The 21,892-nt window shown below is 54.2% G+C and overlaps 2 protein-coding genes and 1 long non-coding RNA gene across 8 annotated transcripts in view; 1 reads left to right on the top strand and 2 right to left on the bottom strand.

Moving 5' to 3' along the window:
• Window positions 1-21,892, top strand: part of LOC132382283 (polyhomeotic-like protein 2) — a 163,713-nt gene that overhangs the window by 106,160 nt on the left and 35,661 nt on the right. The window lies entirely within an intron of this gene.
• On the bottom strand, window positions 1,497-10,513 carry LOC132382285 (uncharacterized). The gene is made up of 4 exons (XM_059952392.1): window positions 10,214-10,513; window positions 5,105-5,647; window positions 2,103-3,659; window positions 1,497-1,956 (listed from the first exon to the last, which is right to left on the bottom strand). Coding segments are annotated over exons 2-4 (1,770 nt in total). The 5' UTR covers window positions 5,107-5,647; window positions 10,214-10,513; the 3' UTR covers window positions 1,497-1,745.
• On the bottom strand, window positions 12,684-15,441 carry LOC132382288 (uncharacterized). The gene is made up of 3 exons (XR_009508273.1): window positions 15,404-15,441; window positions 14,396-14,731; window positions 12,684-12,763 (listed from the first exon to the last, which is right to left on the bottom strand). It is a non-coding gene; the product is annotated as an uncharacterized LOC132382288 (long non-coding RNA).

Raw genomic sequence — 21,892 nt, forward strand, 5'->3', positions numbered from 1 at the left:
TAGTGACTGTTCCTGAACCTGGTGGTGTGGGACCTGATGTTTGAGGGGTAGTGACTGTTCCTGAATCTGGTGGTGTGGGATCTGATGGTTAAGGGGTGATAACTGTCCCTGAACCTGGTGGTGTGGGACCTGATGGTTGAGGGGTAATGACTGTCCCTGAACCTGGTGGTGTGGGACCTGATGATTAAGGGATGATAACTGTTCCTGAACTTGGTGGTGTGGGACCTGATGGTTGAGGTGTAGTGACTGTTCCTGAACCTGGTGGTGTGGGACCTGATGGTTAAGGGATAGTGACTGTTCCTGAACCTGGTGGTGTGAGACCTGATGGTTGAGGGGTAGTGACTGTTCCTGAACCTGGTGGTGTGGGACCTGATGGTTAAGGGATAGTGACTGTTCCTGAACCTGGTGGTGTGAGACCTGATGGTTGAGGGGTAGTGACTGTTCCTGAACCTGGTGGTGTGGGACCTGATGGTTGAGGGGTAGTGACTGTTCCTGAACTTGGTGGTGTGGGACCTGATGTTTGAGGGGTAGTGACTGTTCCTGAATCTGGTGGTGTGGGACCTGATGGTTAAGGGGTTATAACTGTTCCTGAACCTGGTGGCGTGGGACCTGATGGTTGAGGGGTAGTGACTGTTCTTGAACCTGTTGGTGTGGGACCTGATGGTTGAGGGGTAGTGACTGTTCCTGAACCTGGTGGTGAGGGACCTGGTGGTTGAGGGGTAGTGACTGTCCCTGAACCTGGTGGTGTGGGACCTGATGGTTGAGGGGTAGTGGCTGTTCCTGAACCTGGTGGTGTGGGACCTGATGGTTGAGGGGTAGTGACTGTTCCTGAACCTGGTGGTGTGGGACCTGATAGTTGAGGGGTAGTGACTGTTCCCGAACCTGGTGGTGTGGGACCTGATGGTTCAGGGATAGTGACTGTTCCTGTACCTGGTGGTTGATAGGTAGTGACTGTTCCTGAACCTGGTGGTTGAAGGGTAGTGACTGTTCCCGAACCTGGTGGTGTGGGACCTGATGGTTGAGGGGTAGTGACTGTTCCTGAACCTGGTGGTGTGGGACCTGATGTTTGAGGGGTAGTGACTGTTCCTGAATCTGGTGGTGTGGGACCTGATGGTTAAGGGGTTATAACTGTTCCTGAACCTGGTGGTGTGGGACCTGATGGTTGAGGGGTAGAGACTGTTCTTGAACCTGTTGGTGTGGGACCTGATGGTTGAGGGGTAGTGGCTGTTCCTGAACCTGGTGGTGTGGGACCTGATGGCTGAGGGGTAATAACTGTCCTTGAACCTGGTGGTGTGGGACCTGATGGTTGAGGAGTAGTGACTGTTCCTGAAACTGGTGGTGTGGGGCCTGATGGTTGAGGGGTAGTGACTGTTCCTGAACCTGGTGGTGTGGGACCTGATAGTTGAGGGCTAGTGACTGTTCCTGAACCTGGTGGTGTGGGACCTGATGGTTGAAGGGTAGTGACTGTTCCCGAACCTGATGGTGTGGGACCTGATGGTTCAGTGATAGTGACTGTTCCTGAACCTGGTGGCGTAGGACCTGATGGTTGAGGGGTAGTGACTATACCTGAACCTGGTGGTGTGGGACCTGATGGTTGAGGGGTAGTGACTGTTCCTGAACCTGGTGGTGTGGGACCTGATGGTTGAGGGGTAGTGACTGTTCCAAAACCTGGTGGTGTGGGACCTGATGGTTAAGGGGTAGTGACTGTTCCTGAACCTGGTGGTGTGGGACCAAATGGTTGAGGGCTAGTGACTGTTCTTGAACCTGGTGGTGTGGGACCTGATGGTCGAGGGGTAATAACTGTCCTTGAACTTGGTGGTGTGGGACCTGATGGTTGAGGGGTAGTGACTGTTCCTGAACCTGGTGGTTGAGAAGTAGTGACTGTTTCTGAACCTGGTGGTGTGGGACCTGATGGTTGAGGGGTAGTGACTGTTCCTGAACCTGGTGGTGTGGGACCTGATGGTTAAGGGATATAGTGACTGTTCCTGAACCTGGTGGTGTGGGACCTGATGGTTGAGGGGTAGTGACTGTTCCTGAACCTGGTGGTGTGGGACCTGATGGTTGAGGGGTAGTGACTGTTCCTGAAACTGGTGGTGTGGGACCTGATGGTTAAGGGGTAGTGACTGTTCCTGAACCTGGTGGTGTGGGACCTGATGGTTGAGGGGTAATAACTGTCCTTGAACTTGGTGGTGTGGGACCTGATGGTTGAGGGGTAGTGACTGTTCCTGAACATGGTGGTGTGGGACCTGATGGTTGAGGGGTAATAACTGTCCTTGAACTTGGTGGTGTGGGACCTGATGGTTGAGGGGTAGTGACTGTTCCTGAACCTGGTGGTGTGGGACCTGATGGTTAAGGGGTGATAAATGTCCCTGAACCTGGTGGTGTGGGACCTGATGGTTGAGGGGTAATGACTGTCCCTGAACCTGGTGGTGTGGGACCTGATGGTTAAGGGATGATAACTGTTCCTGAACTTGGTGCTGTGGGACCTGATGGTTGAGGGGTAGTGACTGTTCCTGAACCTGGTGGTGTGGGACCTGATGGTTAAGGGATAGTGACTGTTCCTGAACCTGGTGGTGTGAGACCTGATGGTTGAGGGGTAGTGACTGTTCCTGAACCTGGTGGTGTGGGACCTGATGGTTGAGGGGTAGTGACTGTTCCTGAACCTGGTGGTGTGGGACCTGATGTTTGAGGGGTAGTGACTGTTCCTGAATCTGGTGGTGTGGGACCTGATGGTTAAGGGGTTATAACTGTTCCTGAACCTGGTGGCGTGGGACCTGATGGTTGAGGGGTAGTGACTGTTCTTGAACCTGTTGGTGTGGGACCTGATGGTTGAGGGGTAGTGACTGTTCCTGAACCTGGTGGTGAGGGACCTGGTGGTTGAGGGGTAGTGACTGTCCCTGAACCTGGTGGTGTGGGACCTGATGGTTGAGGGGTAGTGACTGTTCCTGAACCTGGTGGTGTGGGACCTGATGGTTGAGGGGTAGTGACTATTCCTGAACCTGGTGGTGTGGGACCTGATAGTTGAGGGGTAGTGACTGTTCCCGAACCTGGTGGTGTGGGACCTGATGGTTAAGGGGTACTGATTGTTCCTGAACCTGGTGGTTGAGAGGTAGTGACTGTTCCTGAACCTGGTGGTTGAAGGGTAGTGACTGTTCCCGAACCTGGTGGTGTGGGACCTGATGGTTGAGGGGTAGTGGCTGTTCCTGAACCTGGTGGTGTGAGACCTGATGGTTAAGGGGTAGTGACTGTTCCTGGACCTGGTGGTGTGGGACCAAATGGTTGAGGGGTAGTGACTGTTCCTGAACCTGGTGGTGTGAGACCTGATGTTTGAGGGGTAGTGACTGTTCCTGAACCTGGTGGTGTGGGACCTGATAGTTGAGGGGTAGTGACTGTTCCCGAACCTGGTGGTGTGGGACCTGATGGTTAAGGGGTACTGATTGTTCCTGAACCTGGTGGTTGAGAGGTAGTGACTGTTCCTGAACCTGGTGGTTGAAGGGTAGTGACTGTTCCCGAACCTGGTGGTGTGGGACCTGATGGTTGAGGGGTAGTGGCTGTTCCTGAACCTGGTGGTGTGAGACCTGATGGTTAAGGGGTAGTGACTGTTCCTGGACCTGGTGGTGTGGGACCAAATGGTTGAGGGGTAGTGACTGTTCCTGAACCTGGTGGTGTGAGACCTGATGTTTGAGGGGTAGTGACTGTTCCTGAACCTGGTGGTGTGGGACCTGATAGTTGAGGGGTAGTGACTGTTCCCGAACCTGGTGGTGTGGGACCTGATGGTTCAGGGATAGTGACTGTTCCTGTACCTGGTGGTTGATAGGTAGTGACTGTTCCTGAACCTGGTGGTTGAAGGGTAGTGACTGTTCCCGAACCTGGTGGTGTGGGACCTGATGGTTGAGGGGTAGTGACTGTTCCTGAACCTGGTGGTGTGGGACCTGATGTTTGAGGGGTAGTGACTGTTCCTGAATCTGGTGGTGTGGGACCTGATGGTTAAGGGGTTATAACTGTTCCTGAACCTGGTGGTGTGGGACCTGATGGTTGAGGGGTAGAGACTGTTCTTGAACCTGTTGGTGTGGGACCTGATGGTTGAGGGGTAGTGGCTGTTCCTGAACCTGGTGGTGTGGGACCTGATGGCTGAGGGGTAATAACTGTCCTTGAACCTGGTGGTGTGGGACCTGATGGTTGAGGAGTAGTGACTGTTCCTGAAACTGGTGGTGTGGGGCCTGATGGTTGAGGGGTAGTGACTGTTCCTGAACCTGGTGGTGTGGGACCTGATAGTTGAGGGCTAGTGACTGTTCCTGAACCTGGTGGTGTGGGACCTGATGGTTGAAGGGTAGTGACTGTTCCCGAACCTGATGGTGTGGGACCTGATGGTTCAGGGATAGTGACTGTTCCTGAACCTGGTGGCGTAGGACCTGATGGTTGAGGGGTAGTGACTATACCTGAACCTGGTGGTGTGGGACCTGATGGTTGAGGGGTAGTGACTGTTCCTGAACCTGGTGGTGTGGGACCTGATGGTTGAGGGGTAGTGACTGTTCCAAAACCTGGTGGTGTGGGACCTGATGGTTAAGGGGTAGTGACTGTTCCTGAACCTGGTGGTGTGGGACCAAATGGTTGAGGGCTAGTGACTGTTCTTGAACCTGGTGGTGTGGGACCTGATGGTCGAGGGGTAATAACTGTCCTTGAACTTGGTGGTGTGGGACCTGATGGTTGAGGGGTAGTGACTGTTCCTGAACCTGGTGGTTGAGAAGTAGTGACTGTTTCTGAACCTGGTGGTGTGGGACCTGATGGTTGAGGGGTAGTGACTGTTCCTGAACCTGGTGGTGTGGGACCTGATGGTTAAGGGATATAGTGACTGTTCCTGAACCTGGTGGTGTGGGACCTGATGGTTGAGGGGTAGTGACTGTTCCTGAACCTGGTGGTGTGGGACCTGATGGTTGAGGGGTAGTGACTGTTCCTGAAACTGGTGGTGTGGGACCTGATGGTTAAGGGGTAGTGACTGTTCCTGAACCTGGTGGTGTGGGACCTGATGGTTGAGGGGTAATAACTGTCCTTGAACTTGGTGGTGTGGGACCTGATGGTTGAGGGGTAGTGACTGTTCCTGAACATGGTGGTGTGGGACCTGATGGTTGAGGGGTAATAACTGTCCTTGAACTTGGTGGTGTGGGACCTGATGGTTGAGGGGTAGTGACTGTTCCTGAACCTGGTGGTGTGGGACCTGATGGTTAAGGGGTGATAAATGTCCCTGAACCTGGTGGTGTGGGACCTGATGGTTGAGGGGTAATGACTGTCCCTGAACCTGGTGGTGTGGGACCTGATGGTTAAGGGATGATAACTGTTCCTGAACTTGGTGCTGTGGGACCTGATGGTTGAGGGGTAGTGACTGTTCCTGAACCTGGTGGTGTGGGACCTGATGGTTAAGGGATAGTGACTGTTCCTGAACCTGGTGGTGTGAGACCTGATGGTTGAGGGGTAGTGACTGTTCCTGAACCTGGTGGTGTGGGACCTGATGGTTGAGGGGTAGTGACTGTTCCTGAACCTGGTGGTGTGGGACCTGATGTTTGAGGGGTAGTGACTGTTCCTGAATCTGGTGGTGTGGGACCTGATGGTTAAGGGGTTATAACTGTTCCTGAACCTGGTGGCGTGGGACCTGATGGTTGAGGGGTAGTGACTGTTCTTGAACCTGTTGGTGTGGGACCTGATGGTTGAGGGGTAGTGACTGTTCCTGAACCTGGTGGTGAGGGACCTGGTGGTTGAGGGGTAGTGACTGTCCCTGAACCTGGTGGTGTGGGACCTGATGGTTGAGGGGTAGTGACTGTTCCTGAACCTGGTGGTGTGGGACCTGATGGTTGAGGGGTAGTGACTATTCCTGAACCTGGTGGTGTGGGACCTGATAGTTGAGGGGTAGTGACTGTTCCCGAACCTGGTGGTGTGGGACCTGATGGTTAAGGGGTACTGATTGTTCCTGAACCTGGTGGTTGAGAGGTAGTGACTGTTCCTGAACCTGGTGGTTGAAGGGTAGTGACTGTTCCCGAACCTGGTGGTGTGGGACCTGATGGTTGAGGGGTAGTGGCTGTTCCTGAACCTGGTGGTGTGAGACCTGATGGTTAAGGGGTAGTGACTGTTCCTGGACCTGGTGGTGTGGGACCAAATGGTTGAGGGGTAGTGACTGTTCCAGAACCTGGTGGTGTGGGACCTGATGGTTGAGGGGTAATAACTGTCCTTGAACCTGGTGGTGTGGGACCTGATGGTTGAGGAGTACTGACTGTTCCTGAACCTGGTGGTGTGGGACCTGATAGTTGAGGGGTAGTGACTGTTCCTGAAACTGGTGGTGTGGGGCCTGATGGTTGAGGGATATTGATTGTTCCTGAACCTGGTGGTGTGGGACCTGATAGTTGAGGGCTAGTGACTGTTCCTGAACCTGGTGGTGTGTGGCCTGATGGTTAAGGGGTACTGACTGTTCCTGAACCTGGTGGTGTGGGACCTGATGGTTGAAGGGTAGTGACTGTTCCCGAACCTGGTGGTGTGGGACCTGATGGTTCAGGGATAGTGACTGTTCCTGAACCTGGTGGTTGATGGGTAGTGACTGTTCCTGAACCTGGTGGTGTGGGACCAAATGGTTGAGGGGTAGTGACTGTTCCTGAACCTGGTGGTGTGGGACCTGATGGTTAAGGGGTGATAACTGTTCCTGAACCTGGTGGTGTGGGACCTGATGGTTGAGGGGTAGTGACTGTTCCTGAACCTGGTGGTGTGGGACCTGATGGTTAAGGGGTGATAACTGTTCCTGAACCTGGTGGTGTGGGACCTGATGGTTGAGGGGTAGTGACTGTTCCTGAACCTGGTGGTGTGGGACCTGATAGTTGAGGGGTAGTGACTGTTCCCGAACCTGGTGGTGTGGGACCTGATGGTTCAGGGATAGTGACTGTTCCTGAACCTGGTGGTTGAAGGGTAGTGACTGTTCCCGAACCTGGTGGTGTGGGACCTGATGGTTGAGGGGTAGTGGCTGTTCCTGAACCTGGTGGTGTGGGACCTGATGGTTGAGGGGTAATAACTGTCCTTGAACCTGGTGGTGTGGGACCTGATGGTTGAAGAGTAGTGCCTGTTCCTGAACCTGGTGGTGTGGGGCCTGATGGTTGAGGGATAGTGACTGTTCCTCAACCTGGTGGTGTGGGACCTGATAGTTGAGGGCTAGTGACTGTTCCTGAACCTGGTGGTGTGGGGCCTGATGGTTAAGGGGTACTGACTGTTCCTGAACCTGGTGGTATGGGACCTGATAGTTGAGGGCTAGTGACTGTTCCTGAACCTGGTGGTGTGGGGCCTGATGGTTAAGGGGTACTGACTGTTCCTGAACCTGGTGGTATGGGACCTGATGGTTGAAGGGTAGTGACTGTTCCCGAACCTGGTGGTGTGGGACCTGATGGTTCAGGGATAGTGACTGTTCCTGAACCTGGTGGTTGAGAGGTAGTGACTGTTCCTGAACCTGGTGGTGTAGGACCTGATGGTTGAGGGGTAGTGACTGTTCCTGAACTTGGTGGTGTGGGACCAAATGGTTGAGGGATAGTGACTGTTCCTGAACCTGGTGGTGTGGGACCTGATAGTTGAGGGCTAGTGACTGTTCCTGAACCTGGTGGTGTGGGGCCTGATGGTTAAGGGGTACTGACTGTTCCTGAACCTGGTGGTGTGGGACCTGATGGTTGTGGGGTAGTGACTGTTCCAAAACCTGGTGGTGTGGGACCTGATAGTTGAGGGGTAGTGACTGTTCCTGAACCTGGTGATGTGGGACCTGATGATTAAGGGGTGATAACTGTTCCTGAACCTGGTGGTGTGGGACCTGATGGTTGAGGGGTAGTGACTGTTCCTGAACCTGGTGGTGTGGGACCTGATGGTTCAGGGGTAATAACTGTCCTTGAACCTGGTGGTGTGGGACCTGATGGTTGAGGAGTAGTGAGTGTTCCTGAACCTGGTGGTGTGGGACCTGATAGTTGAGGGGTAGTGACTGTTCCTGAAACTGGTGGTGTGGGGCCTGATGGTTGAGGGATATTGATTGTTCCTGAACCTGGTGGTGTGGGACCTGATAGTTGAGGGCTAGTGACTGTTCCTGAACCTGGTGGTGTGGGACCTGATGGTTGAAGTGTAGTGACTGTTCCCGAACCTGGTGGTGTGGGACCTGATGGTTCAGGGATAGTGACTGTTCCTGAACCTGGTGGTTGATGGGTAGTGACTGTTCCTGAACCTGGTGGTGTGGGACCAAATGGTTGAGGGGTAGTGACTGTTCCTGAACCTGGTGGTGTGGGACCTGATGGTTAAGGGGTGATAACTGTTCCTGAACCTGGTGGTGTGGGACCTGATGGTTGAGGGGTAGTGACTGTTCCTGAACCTGGTGATGTGGGACCTGATGATTAAGGGGTGATAACTGTTCCTGAACCTGGTGGTGTGGGACCTGATGGTTGAGGGGTAGTGACTGTTCCTGAACCTGGTGGTGTGGGACCTGATAGTTGAGGGGTAGTGACTGTTCCCGAACCTGGTGGTGTGGGACCTGATGGTTCAGGGATAGTGACTGTTCCTGAACCTGGTGGTTGAAGGGTAGTGACTGTTCCCGAACCTGGTGGTGTGGGACCAGATGGTTGAGGGGTAGTGGCTGTTCCTGAACCTGGTGGTGTGGGACCTGATGGTTGAGGGGTAATAACTGTCCTTTAACCTGGTGGTGTGGGACCTGATGGTTGAAGAGTAGTGACTGTTCCTCAACCTGGTGGTGTGGGACCTGATAGTTGAGGGGTAGTGACTGTTCCTGAAACTGGTGGTGTGGGGCCTGATGGTTGAGGGATAGTGACTGTTCCTGAACCTGGTGGTGTGGGACCTGATAGTTGAGGGCTAGTGACTGTTCCTGAACCTGGTGGTGTGGGGCCTGATGGTTAAGGGGTACTGACTGTTCCTGAACCTGGTGGTGTGGGACCTGATGGTTGAAGGGTAGTGACTGTTCCCGAACCTGGTGGTGTGGGACCTGATGGTTCAGGGATAGTGACTGTTCCTGAACCTGGTGGTTGAGAGGTAGTGACTGTTCCTGAACCTGGTGGTGTGGGACCTGATGGTTGAGGGGTAGTGACTGTTCCTGAACTTGGTGGTGTGGGACCAAATGGTTGAGGGATAGTGACTGTTCCTGAACCTGGTGGTGTGGGACCTGATAGTTGAGGGCTAGTGACTGTTCCTGAACCTGGTGGTGTGGGGCCTGATGGTTAAGGGGTACTGACTGTTCCTGAACCTGGTGGTGTGGGACCTGATGGTTGTGGGGTAGTGACTGTTCCAAAACCTGGTGGTGTGGGACCTGATGGTTAAGGGGTAGTGACTCTTCCTGAACCTGGTGGTGTGGGACCTGATGGTTGAGGGGTAGTGACTGTTCCTGAACCTGGTGGTGTGGGACATGGTTGAGGGGTAGTGACTGTTCCTGAACCTGGTGGTGTGGGACCTGATGGTTAAGGGGTGATAACTGTTCCTGAACCTGGTGTTGTGGGACCTGATGGTTGAGGGGTAGTGACTGTCCCTGAACCTGGTGGTGTGGGACCTGATGGTTGAGGGGTAGTGACTGTTCCTGAACCTGGTGGTGTGGGACCTGATGGTTGAGGGGTAGTGACTGTTCCTGAACCTGGTGGTGTGGGACCTGATGGTTGAGGGGTAGTGACTGTTCCTGAACCTGGTGGTGTGGGACCTGATGGTTGAGGGGTAGTGACTGTTCCTGAACCTGGTGGTGTGGGACCTGATAGTTGAGGGGTAGAGACTGTTCCCGAACCTGGTGGTGTGGGACCTGATGGTTCAGGGATAGTGACTGTTCCTGAACCTGGTGGTTGAGAGATAGTGACTGTTCCTGAACCTGGTGGTGTGGGACCTGATAGTTGAGGGGTAGTGACTGTTCCTGAAACTGGTGGTGTGGGGCCTGATGGTTGAGGGATAGTGACTGTTCCTGAACCTGGTGGTGTGGGACCTGATAGTTGAGGGCTAGTGACTGTTCCTGAACCTGGTGGTGTGGGACCTGATGGTTAAGGGGTAGTGACTGTTCCTGGACCTGGTGGTGTGGGACCAAATGGTTGAGGGGTAGTGACTGTTCCTGAACCTGGTGGTGTGAGACCTGATGGTTGAGGGGTAGTGACTGTTCCTGAACCTGGTGGTGTGGGACCTGATGGTTGAGGGGTAGTGACTGTTCCTGAACCTGGTGGTGTGGGACCTGATGTTTGAGGGGTAGTGACTGTTCCTGAATCTGGTGGTGTGGGACCTGATGGTTAAGGGGTTATAACTGTTCCTGAACCTGGTGGCGTGGGACCTGATGGTTGAGGGGTAGTGACTGTTCTTGAACCTGTTGGTGTGGGACCTGATGGTTGAGGGGTAGTGACTGTTCCTGAACCTGGTGGTGAGGGACCTGGTGGTTGAGGGGTAGTGACTGTCCCTGAACCTGGTGGTGTGGGACCTGATGGTTGAGGGGTAGTGACTGTTCCTGAACCTGGTGGTGTGGGACCTGATGGTTGAGGGGTAGTGACTATTCCTGAACCTGGTGGTGTGGGACCTGATAGTTGAGGGGTAGTGACTGTTCCCGAACCTGGTGGTGTGGGACCTGATGGTTAAGGGGTACTGACTGTTCCTGAACCTGGTGGTTGAGAGGTAGTGACTGTTCCTGAACCTGGTGGTTGAAGGGTAGTGACTGTTCCCGAACCTGGTGGTGTGGGACCTGATGGTTGAGGGGTAGTGGCTGTTCCTGAACCTGGTGGTGTGGGACCTGATGGTTAAGGGGTAGTGACTGTTCCTGGACCTGGTGGTGTGGGACCAAATGGTTGAGGGGTAGTGACTGTTCCAGAACCTGGTGGTGTGGGACCTGATGGTTGAGGGGTAATAACTGTCCTTGAACCTGGTGGTGTGGGGCCTGATGGTTGAGGGATATTGATTGTTCCTGAACCTGGTGGTGTGGGACCTGATAGTTGAGGGCTAGTGACTGTTCCTGAACCTGGTGGTGTGGGGCCTGATGGTTAAGGGGTACTGACTGTTCCTGAACCTGGTGGTGTGGGACCTGATGGTTGAAGGGTAGTGACTGTTCCCGAACCTGGTGGTGTGGGGCCTGATGGTTAAGGGGTACTGACTGTTCCTGAACCTGGTGGTGTGGGACCTGATGGTTGAAGGGTAGTGACTGTTCCCGAACCTGGTGGTGTGGGACCTGATGGTTAAGGGGTGATAAATGTCCCTGAACCTGGTGGTGTGGGACCTGATGGTTGAGGGGTAATGACTGTCCCTGAACCTGGTGGTGTGGGACCTGATGGTTAAGGGATGATAACTGTTCCTGAACTTGGTGCTGTGGGACCTGATGGTTGAGGGGTAGTGACTGTTCCTGAACCTGGTGGTGTGGGACCTGATGGTTAAGGGATAGTGACTGTTCCTGAACCTGGTGGTGTGAGACCTGATGGTTGAGGGGTAGTGACTGTTCCTGAACCTGGTGGTGTGGGACCTGATGGTTGAGGGGTAGTGACTGTTCCTGAACCTGGTGGTGTGGGACCTGATGTTTGAGGGGTAGTGACTGTTCCTGAATCTGGTGGTGTGGGACCTGATGGTTAAGGGGTTATAACTGTTCCTGAACCTGGTGGCGTGGGACCTGATGGTTGAGGGGTAGTGTCTGTTCTTGAACCTGTTGGTGTGGGACCTGATGGTTGAGGGGTATTGACTGTTCCTGAACCTGGTGGTGAGGGACCTGGTGGTTGAGGGGTAGTGACTGTCCCTGAACCTGGTGGTGTGGGGCCTGATGGTTGAGGGGTAGTGACTGTTCCTGAACCTGGTGGTGTGGGACCTGATGGTTGAGGGGTAGTGACTATTCCTGAACCTGGTGGTGTGGGACCTGATAGTTGAGGGGTAGTGACTGTTCCCGAACCTGGTGGTGTGGGACCTGATGGTTAAGGGGTACTGACTGTTCCTGAACCTGGTGGTTGAGAGGTAGTGACTGTTCCTGAACCTGGTGGTTGAAGGGTAGTGACTGTTCCCGAACCTGGTGGTGTGGGACCTGATGGTTGAGGGGTAGTGGCTGTTCCTGAACCTGGTGGTGTGGGACCTGATGGTTAAGGGGTAGTGACTGTTCCTGGACCTGGTGGTGTGGGACCAAATGGTTGAGGGGTAGTGACTGTTCCAGAACCTGGTGGTGTGGGACCTGATGGTTGAGGGGTAATAACTGTCCTTGAACCTGGTGGTGTGGGACCTGATGGTTGAGGAGTAGTGAGTGTTCCTGAACCTGGTGGTGTGGGACCTGATAGTTGAGGGGTAGTGACTGTTCCTGAAACTGGTGGTGTGGGGCCTGATGGTTGAGGGATATTGATTGTTCCTGAACCTGGTGGTGTGGGACCTGATAGTTGAGGGCTAGTGACTGTTCCTGAACCTGGTGGTGTGGGGCCTGATGGTTAAGGGGTACTGACTGTTCCTGAACCTGGTGGTGTGGGACCTGATGGTTGAAGGGTAGTGTCTGTTCCCGAACCTGGTGGTGTGGGACCTGATGGTTCAGGGATAGTGTCTGTTCCTGAACCTGGTGGTTGATGGGTAGTGACTGTTCCTGAACCTGGTGGTGTGGGACCAAATGGTTGAGGGGTAGTGACTGTTCCTGAACCTGGTGGTGTGGGACCTGATGGTTAAGGGGTGATAACTGTTCCTGAACCTGGTGGTGTGGGACCTGATGGTTGAGGGGTAGTGACTGTTCCTGAACCTGGTGATGTGGGACCTGATGGTTAAGGGGTGATAACTGTTCCTGAACCTGGTGGTGTGGGACCTGATGGTTGAGGGGTAGTGACTGTTCCTGAACCTGGTGGTGTGTGACCTGATAGTTGAGAGGTAGTGACTGTTCCCGAACCTGGTGGTGTGGGACCTGATGGTTCAGGGATAGTGACTGTTCCTGAACCTGGTGGTTGAAGGGTAGTGACTGTTCCCGAACCTGGTGGTGTGGGACCTGATGGTTGAGGGGTAGTGGCTGTTCCTGAACCTGGTGGTGTGGGACCTGATGGTTGAGGGGTAATAACTGTCCTTGAACCTGGTGGTGTGGGACCTGATGGTTGAAGAGTAGTGACTGTTCCTGAACCTGGTGGTGTGGGACCTGATAGTTGAGGGGTAGTGACTGTTCCTGAAACTGGTGGTGTGGGGCCTGATGGTTGAGGGATAGTGACTGTTCCTGAACCTGGTGGTGTGGGACCTGATAGTTGAGGGCTAGTGACTGTTCCTGAACCTGGTGGTGTGGGGCCTGATGGTTAAGGGGTACTGACTGTTCCTGAACCTGGTGGTGTGGGACCTGATGGTTGAAGGGTAGTGACTGTTCCCGAACCTGGTGGTGTGGGACCTGATGGTTCAGGGATAGTGACTGTTCCTGAACCTGGTGGTTGAGAGGTAGTGACTGTTCCTGAACCTGGTGGTGTGGGACCTGATGGTTGAGGGGTAGTGACTGTTCCTGAACTTGGTGGTGTGGGACCAAATGGTTGAGGGATAGTGACTGTTCCTGAACCTGGTGGTGTGGGACCTGATAGTTGAGGGCTAGTGACTGTTCCTGAACCTGGTGGTGTGGGGCCTGATGGTTAAGGGGTACTGACTGTTCCTGAACCTGGTGGTGTGGGACCTGATGGTTGTGGGGTAGTGACTGTTCCAAAACCTGGTGGTGTGGGACCTGATGGTTAAGGGGTAGTGACTGTTCCTGAACCTGGTGGTGTGGGACCTGATGGTTGAGGGGTAGTGACTGTTCCTGAACCTGGTGGTGTGGGACATGGTTGAGGGGTAGTGACTGTTCCTGAACCTGGTGGTGTGGGACCTGATGGTTAAGGGGTGATAACTGTTCCTGAACCTGGTGTTGTGGGACCTGATGGTTGAGGGGTAGTGACTGTCCCTGAACCTGGTGGTGTGGGACCTGATGGTTGAGGGGTAGTGACTGTTCCTGAACCTGGTGGTGTGGGACCTGATGGTTGAGGGGTAGTGACTGTTCCTGAACCTGGTGGTGTGGGACCTGATAGTTGAGGGGTAGAGACTGTTCCCGAACCTGGTGGTGTGGGACCTGATGGTTCAGGGATAGTGACTGTTCCTGAACCTGGTGGTTGAGAGATAGTGACTGTTCCTGAACCTGGTGGTGTGGGACCTGATAGTTGAGGGGTAGTGACTGTTCCTGAAACTGGTGGTGTGGGGCCTGATGGTTGAGGGATAGTGACTGTTCCTGAACCTGGTGGTGTGGGACCTGATAGTTGAGGGCTAGTGACTGTTCCTGAACCTGGTGGTGTGGGACCTGATGGTTAAGGGGTAGTGACTGTTCCTGGACCTGGTGGTGTGGGACCAAATGGTTGAGGGGTAGTGACTGTTCCTGAACCTGGTGGTGTGAGACCTGATGGTTGAGGGGTAGTGACTGTTCCTGAACCTGGTGGTGTGGGACCTGATGGTTGAGGGGTAGTGACTGTTCCTGAACCTGGTGGTGTGGGACCTGATGTTTGAGGGGTAGTGACTGTTCCTGAATCTGGTGGTGTGGGACCTGATGGTTAAGGGGTTATAACTGTTCCTGAACCTGGTGGCGTGGGACCTGATGGTTGAGGGGTAGTGTCTGTTCTTGAACCTGTTGGTGTGGGACCTGATGGTTGAGGGGTAGTGACTGTTCCTGAACCTGGTGGTGAGGGACCTGGTGGTTGAGGGGTAGTGACTGTCCCTGAACCTGGTGGTGTGGGACCTGATGGTTGAGGGGTAGTGACTGTTCCTGAACCTGGTGGTGTGGGACCTGATGGTTGAGGGGTAGTGACTATTCCTGAACCTGGTGGTGTGGGACCTGATGGTTAAGGGGTAGTGACTGTTCCTGGACCTGGTGGTGTGGGACCAAATGGTTGAGGGGTAGTGACTGTTCCTGAACCTGGTGGTGTGAGACCTGATGGTTGAGGGGTAGTGACTGTTCCTGAACCTGGTGGTGTGGGGCCTGATGGTTAAGGGGTACTGACTGTTCCTGAACCTGGTGGTGTGGGACCTGATGGTTGAAGGGTAGTGACTGTTCCCGAACCTGGTGGTGTGGGGCCTGATGGTTAAGGGGTACTGACTGTTCCTGAACCTGGTGGTGTGGGACCTGATGGTTAAGGGATAGTGACTGTTCCTGAACCTGGTGGTGTGAGACCTGATGGTTGAGGGGTAGTGACTGTTCCTGAACCTGGTGGTGTGGGACCTGATGGTTGAGGGGTAGTGACTGTTCCTGAACCTGGTGGTGTGGGACCTGATGTTTGAGGGGTAGTGACTGTTCCTGAATCTGGTGGTGTGGGACCTGATGGTTAAGGGGTTATAACTGTTCCTGAACCTGGTGGCGTGGGACCTGATGGTTGAGGGGTAGTGTCTGTTCTTGAACCTGTTGGTGTGGGACCTGATGGTTGAGGGGTATTGACTGTTCCTGAACCTGGTGGTGAGGGACCTGGTGGTTGAGGGGTAGTGACTGTCCCTGAACCTGGTGGTGTGGGGCCTGATGGTTGAGGGGTAGTGTCTGTTCTTGAACCTGTTGGTGTGGGACCTGATGGTTGAGGGGTATTGACTGTTCCTGAACCTGGTGGTGAGGGACCTGGTGGTTGAGGGGTAGTGACTGTCCCTGAACCTGGTGGTGTGGGGCCTGATGGTTGAGGGGTAGTGACTGTTCCTGAACCTGGTGGCGTGGGACCTGATGGTTGAGGGGTAGTGTCTGTTCTTGAACCTGTTGGTGTGGGACCTGATGGTTGAGGGGTATTGACTGTTCCTGAACCTGGTGGTGAGGGACCTGGTGGTTGAGGGGTAGTGACTGTCCCTGAACCTGGTGGTGTGGGGCCTGATGGTTGAGGGGTAGTGACTGTTCCTGAACCTGGTGGTGTGGGACCTGATGGTTGAGGGGTAGTGACTATTCCTGAACCTGGTGGTGTGGGACCTGATAGTTGAGGGGTAGTGACTGTTCCCGAACCTGGTGGTGTGGGACCTGATGGTTAAGGGGTACTGACTGTTCCTGAACCTGGTGGTTGAGAGGTAGTGACTGTTCCTGAACCTGGTGGTTGAAGGGTAGTGACTGTTCCCGAACCTGGTGGTGTGGGACCTGATGGTTGAGGGGTAGTGGCTGTTCCTGAACCTGGTGGTGTGGGACCTGATGGTTAAGGGGTAGTGACTGTTCCTGGACCTGGTGGTGTGGGACCAAATGGTTGAGGGGTAGTGACTGTTCCAGAACCTGGTGGTGTGGGACCTGATGGTTGAGGGGTAATAACTGTCCTTGAACCTGGTGGTGTGGGACCTGATGGTTGAGGAGTAGTGAGTGTTCCTGAACCTGGTGGTGTGGGACCTGATAGTTGAGGGGTAGTGACTGTTCCTGAAACTGGTGGTGTGGGGCCTGATGGTTGAGGGATATTGATTGTTCCTGAACCTGGTGGTGTGGGACCTGATAGTTGAGGGCTAGTGACTGTTCCTGAACCTGGTGGTGTGGGGCCTGATGGTTAAGGGGTACTGACTGTTCCTGAACCTGGTGGTGTGGGACCTGATGGTTGAAGGGTAGTGTCTGTTCCCGAACCTGGTGGTGTGGGACCTGATGGTTCAGGGATAGTGACTGTTCCTGAACCTGGTGGTTGATGGGTAGTGACTGTTCCTGAACCTGGTGGTGTGGGACCAAATGGTTGAGGGGTAGTGACTGTTCCTGAACCTGGTGGTGTGGGACCTGATGGTTAAGGGGTGATAACTGTTCCTGAACCTGGTGGTGTGGGACCTGATGGTTGAGGGGTAGTGACTGTTCCTGAACCTGGTGATGTGGGACCTGATGGTTAAGGGGTGATAACTGTTCCTGAACCTGGTGGTGTGGGACCTGATGGTTGAGGGGTAGTGACTGTTCCTGAACCTGGTGGTGTGGGACCTGATAGTTGAGAGGTAGTGACTGTTCCCGAACCTGGTGGTGTGGGACCTGATGGTTCAGGGATAGTGACTGTTCCTGAACCTGGTGGTTGAAGGGTAGTGACTGTTCCCGAACCTGGTGGTGTGGGACCTGATGGTTGAGGGGTAGTGGCTGTTCCTGAACCTGGTGGTGTGGGACCTGATGGTTGTGGGGTAATAACTGTCCTTGAACCTGGTGGTGTGGGACCTGATGGTTGAAGAGTAGTGACTGTTCCTGAACCTGGTGGTGTGGGACCTGATAGTTGAGGGGTAGTGACTGTTCCTGAAACTGGTGGTGTGGGGCCTGATGGTTGAGGGATAGTGACTGTTCCTGAACCTGGTGGTGTGGGACCTGATAGTTGAGGGCTAGTGACTGTTCCTGAACCTGGTGGTGTGGGGCCTGATGGTTAAGGGGTACTGACTGTTCCTGAACCTGGTGGTGTGGGACCTGATGGTTGAAGGGTAGTGACTGTTCCCGAACCTGGTGGTGTGGGACCTGATGGTTCAGGGATAGTGACTGTTCCTGAACCTGGTGGTTGAGAGGTAGTGACTGTTCCTGAACCTGGTGGTGTGGGACCTGATGGTTGAGGGGTAGTGACTGTTCCTGAACTTGGTGGTGTGGGACCAAATGGTTGAGGGATAGTGACTGTTCCTGAACCTGGTGGTGTGGGACCTGATAGTTGAGGGCTAGTGACTGTTCCTGAACCTGGTGGTGTGGGGCCTGATGGTTAAGGGGTACTGACTGTTCCTGAACCTGGTGGTGTGGGACCTGATGGTTGTGGGGTAGTGACTGTTCCAAAACCTGGTGGTGTGGGACCTGATGGTTAAGGGGTAGTGACTGTTCCTGAACCTGGTGGTGTGGGACCTGATGGTTGAGGGGTAGTGACTGTTCCTGAACCTGGTGGTGTGGGACATGGTTGAGGGGTAGTGACTGTTCCTGAACCTGGTGGTGTGGGACCTGATGGTTAAGGGGTGATAACTGTTCCTGAACCTGGTGTTGTGGGACCTGATGGTTGAGGGGTAGTGACTGTCCCTGAACCTGGTGGTGTGGGACCTGATGGTTGAGGGGTAGTGACTGTTCCTGAACCTGGTGGTGTGGGACATGATGGTTGAGGGGTAGTGACTGTTCCTGAACCTGGTGGTGTGGGACCTGATAGTTGAGGGGTAGAGACTGTTCCCGAACCTGGTGGTGTGGGACCTGATGGTTCAGGGATAGTGACTGTTCCTGAACCTGGTGGTTGAGAGATAGTGACTGTTCCTGAACCTGGTGGTGTGGGACCTGATAGTTGAGGGGTAGTGACTGTTCCTGAAACTGGTGGTGTGGGGCCTGATGGTTGAGGGATAGTGACTGTTCCTGAACCTGGTGGTGTGGGACCTGATAGTTGAGGGCTAGTGACTGTTCCTGAACCTGGTGGTGTGGGACCTGATGGTTAAGGGGTAGTGACTGTTCCTGGACCTGGTGGTGTGGGACCAAATGGTTGAGGGGTAGTGACTGTTCCTGAACCTGGTGGTGTGAGACCTGATGGTTGAGGGGTAGTGACTGTTCCTGAACCTGGTGGTGTGGGACCTGATGGTTGAGGGGTAGTGACTGTTCCTGAACCTGGTGGTGTGGGACCTGATGTTTGAGGGGTAGTGACTGTTCCTGAATCTGGTGGTGTGGGACCTGATGGTTAAGGGGTTATAACTGTTCCTGAACCTGGTGGCGTGGGACCTGATGGTTGAGGGGTAGTGTCTGTTCTTGAACCTGTTGGTGTGGGACCTGATGGTTGAGGGGTAGTGACTGTTCCTGAACCTGGTGGTGAGGGACCTGGTGGTTGAGGGGTAGTGACTGTCCCTGAACCTGGTGGTGTGGGACCTGATGGTTGAGGGGTAGTGACTGTTCCTGAACCTGGTGGTGTGGGACCTGATGGTTGAGGGGTAGTGACAATTCCTGAACCTGGTGGTGTGGGACCTGATAGTTGAGGGGTAGTGACTGTTCCCGAACCTGGTGGTGTGGGACCTGATGGTTAAGGGGTACTGACTGTTCCTGAACCTGGTGGTTGAGAGGTAGTGACTGTTCCTGAACCTGGTGGTTGAAGGGTAGTGACTGTTCCCGAACCTGGTGGTGTGGGACCTGATGGTTGAGGGGTAGTGGCTGTTCCTGAAACTGGTGGTGTGGGACCTGATGGTTAAGGGGTAGTGACTGTTCCTGGACCTGGTGGTGTGGGACCAAATGGTTGAGGGGTAGTGACTGTTCCAGAACCTGGTGGTGTGGGACCTGATGGTTGAGGGGTAATAACTGTCCTTGAACCTGGTGGTGTGGGACCTGATGGTTGAGGAGTAGTGACTGTTCCTGAACCTGGTGGTGTGGGACCTGATAGTTGAGGGGTAGTGACTGTTCCTGAAACTGGTGGTGTGGGGCCTGATGGTTGAGGGATATTGATTGTTCCTGAACCTGGTGGTGTGGGACCTGATAGTTGAGGGCTAGTGACTGTTCCTGAACCTGGTGGTGTGGGGCCTGATGGTTAAGGGGTACTGACTGTTCCTGAACCTGGTGGTGTGGGACCTGATGGTTGAAGGGTAGTGACTGTTCCCGAACCTGGTGGTGTGGGACCTGATGGTTCAGGGATAGTGACTGTTCCTGAACCTGGTGGTTGATGGGTAGTGACTGTTCCTGAACCTGGTGGTGTGGGACCAAATGGTTGAGGGGTAGTGACTGTTCCTGAACCTGGTGGTGTGGGACCTGATGGTTAAGGGGTGATAACTGTTCCTGAACCTGGTGGTGTGGGACCTGATGGTTGAGGGGTAGTGACTGTTCCTGAACCTGGTGATGTGGGACCTGATGGTTAAGGGGTGATAACTGTTCCTGAACCTGGTGGTGTGGGACCTGATGGTTGAGGGGTAGTGACTGTTCCTGAACCTGGTGGTGTGGGACCTGATAGTTGAGGGGTAGTGACTGTTCCCGAACCTGGTGGTGTGGGACCTGATGGTTCAGGGATAGTGACTGTTCCTGAACCTGGTGGTTGAAGGGTAGTGACTGTTCCCGAACCTGGTGGTGTGGGACCTGATGGTTGAGGGGTAGTGGCTGTTCCAGAACCTGGTGGTGTGGGACCTGATGGTTGAGGGGTAATAACTGTCCTTGAACCTGGTGGTGTGGGACCTGATGGTTGAAGAGTAGTGACTGTTCCTGAACCTGGTGGTGTGGGACCTGATAGTTGAGGGGTAGTGACTGTTCCTGAAACTGGTGGTGTGGGGCCTGATGGTTGAGGGATAGTGACTGTTCCTGAACCTGGTGGTGTGGGACCTGATAGTTGAGGGCTAGTGACTGTTCCTGAACCTGGTGGTGTGGGGCCTGATGGTTAAGGGGTACTGACTGTTCCTGAACCTGGTGGTGTGGGACCTGATGGTTGAAGGGTAGTGACTGTTCCCGAACCTGGTGGTGTGGGACCTGATGGTTCAGGGATAGTGACTGTTCCTGAACCTGGTGGTTGAGAGGTAGTGACTGTTCCTGAACCTGGTGGTGTGGGACCTGATGGTTGAGGGGTAGTGACTGTTCCTGAACTTGGTGGTGTGGGACCAAATGGTTGAGGGATAGTGACTGTTCCTGAACCTGGTGGTGTGGGACCTGATAGTTGAGGGCTAGTGACTGTTCCTGAACCTGGTGGTGTGGGGCCTGATGGTTAAGGGGTACTGACTGTTCCTGAACCTGGTGGTGTGGGACCTGATGGTTGTGGGGTAGTGACTGTTCCAAAACCTGGTGGTGTGGGACCTGATGGTTAAGGGGTAGTGACTGTTCCTGAACCTGGTGGTGTGGGACCTGATGGTTGAGGGGTAGTGACTGTTCCTGAACCTGGTGGTGTGGGACATGGTTGAGGGGTAGTGACTGTTCCTGAACCTGGTGGTGTGGGACCTGATGGTTAAGGGGTGATAACTGTTCCTGAACCTGGTGGTGTGGGACCTGATGGTTGACGGGTAGTGACTGTTCCTGAACCTGGTGGTGTGGGACCTGATGGTTGAGGGGTAGTCACTGTTCCTGAACCTGGTGGTGTGGGACCTGATGGTTGAGGGGTAGTGACTGTTCCTGAACCTGGTGGTGTGGGACCTGATAGTTGAGGGGTAGAGACTGTTCCCGAACCTGGTGGTGTGGGACCTGATGGTTCAGGGATAGTGACTGTTCCTGAACCTGGTGGTTGAGAGGTAGTGACTGTTCCTGAACCTGGTGGTGTGGGACCTGATAGTTGAGGGGTAGTGACTGTTCCTGAAACTGGTGGTGTGGGGCCTGATGGTTGAGGGATAGTGACTGTTCCTGAACCTGGTGGTGTGGGACCTGATAGTTGAGGGCTAGTGACTGTTCCTGAACCTGGTGGTGTGGGACCTGATGGTTAAGGGGTAGTGACTGTTCCTGGACCTGGTGGTGTGGGACCAAATGGTTGAGGGGTAGTGACTGTTCCTGAACCTGGTGGTGTGGGACCTGATGGCTGAGGGTTAATAACTGTCCTTGAACTTGGTGGTGTTGGGCCTGATGGTTGAGGGGTAGTGACTGTTCCTGTACCTGGTGGTGTGGGACCTGATGGTTAAGGGGTGATAACTGTTCCTGAACCTGGTGGTGTGGGACCTGATGGTTAAGGGATGATAACTGTTCCTGAACCTGGTGGTGTGGGACCTGATGGTTGAGGGGTAGTGACTGTTCCTGAACCTTGTGGTGTGGGACCTGATGGTTAAGGGATAGTGACTGTTCCTGAACCTGGTGGTGTGGGACCTGATGGTTGAGGGGTAGTGACTGTTCCTGAACCTTGTGGTGTGGGACCTGATGGTTAAGGGATAGTGACTGTTCCTGAACCTGGTGGTGTGGGACCTTATGATTGAGGGGTAGTGACTGTTCCTGAACCTGGTGGTGTGGGACCTGATGGTTGAGGGGTAATAACTGTCCTTGAAACTGGTGGTGTAGGACCTGATGGTTGAGGGGTAGTGACTGTTCCTGAACCTGGTGGTGTGGGACCTGATGGTTAAGGGGTAGTGACTGTTCCTGAACCTG

This window comes from Hypanus sabinus, chromosome 27 (assembly GCF_030144855.1).
Source record: "Hypanus sabinus isolate sHypSab1 chromosome 27, sHypSab1.hap1, whole genome shotgun sequence".
NCBI classification, from domain to species: Eukaryota; Metazoa; Chordata; class Chondrichthyes; order Myliobatiformes; family Dasyatidae; genus Hypanus; species Hypanus sabinus.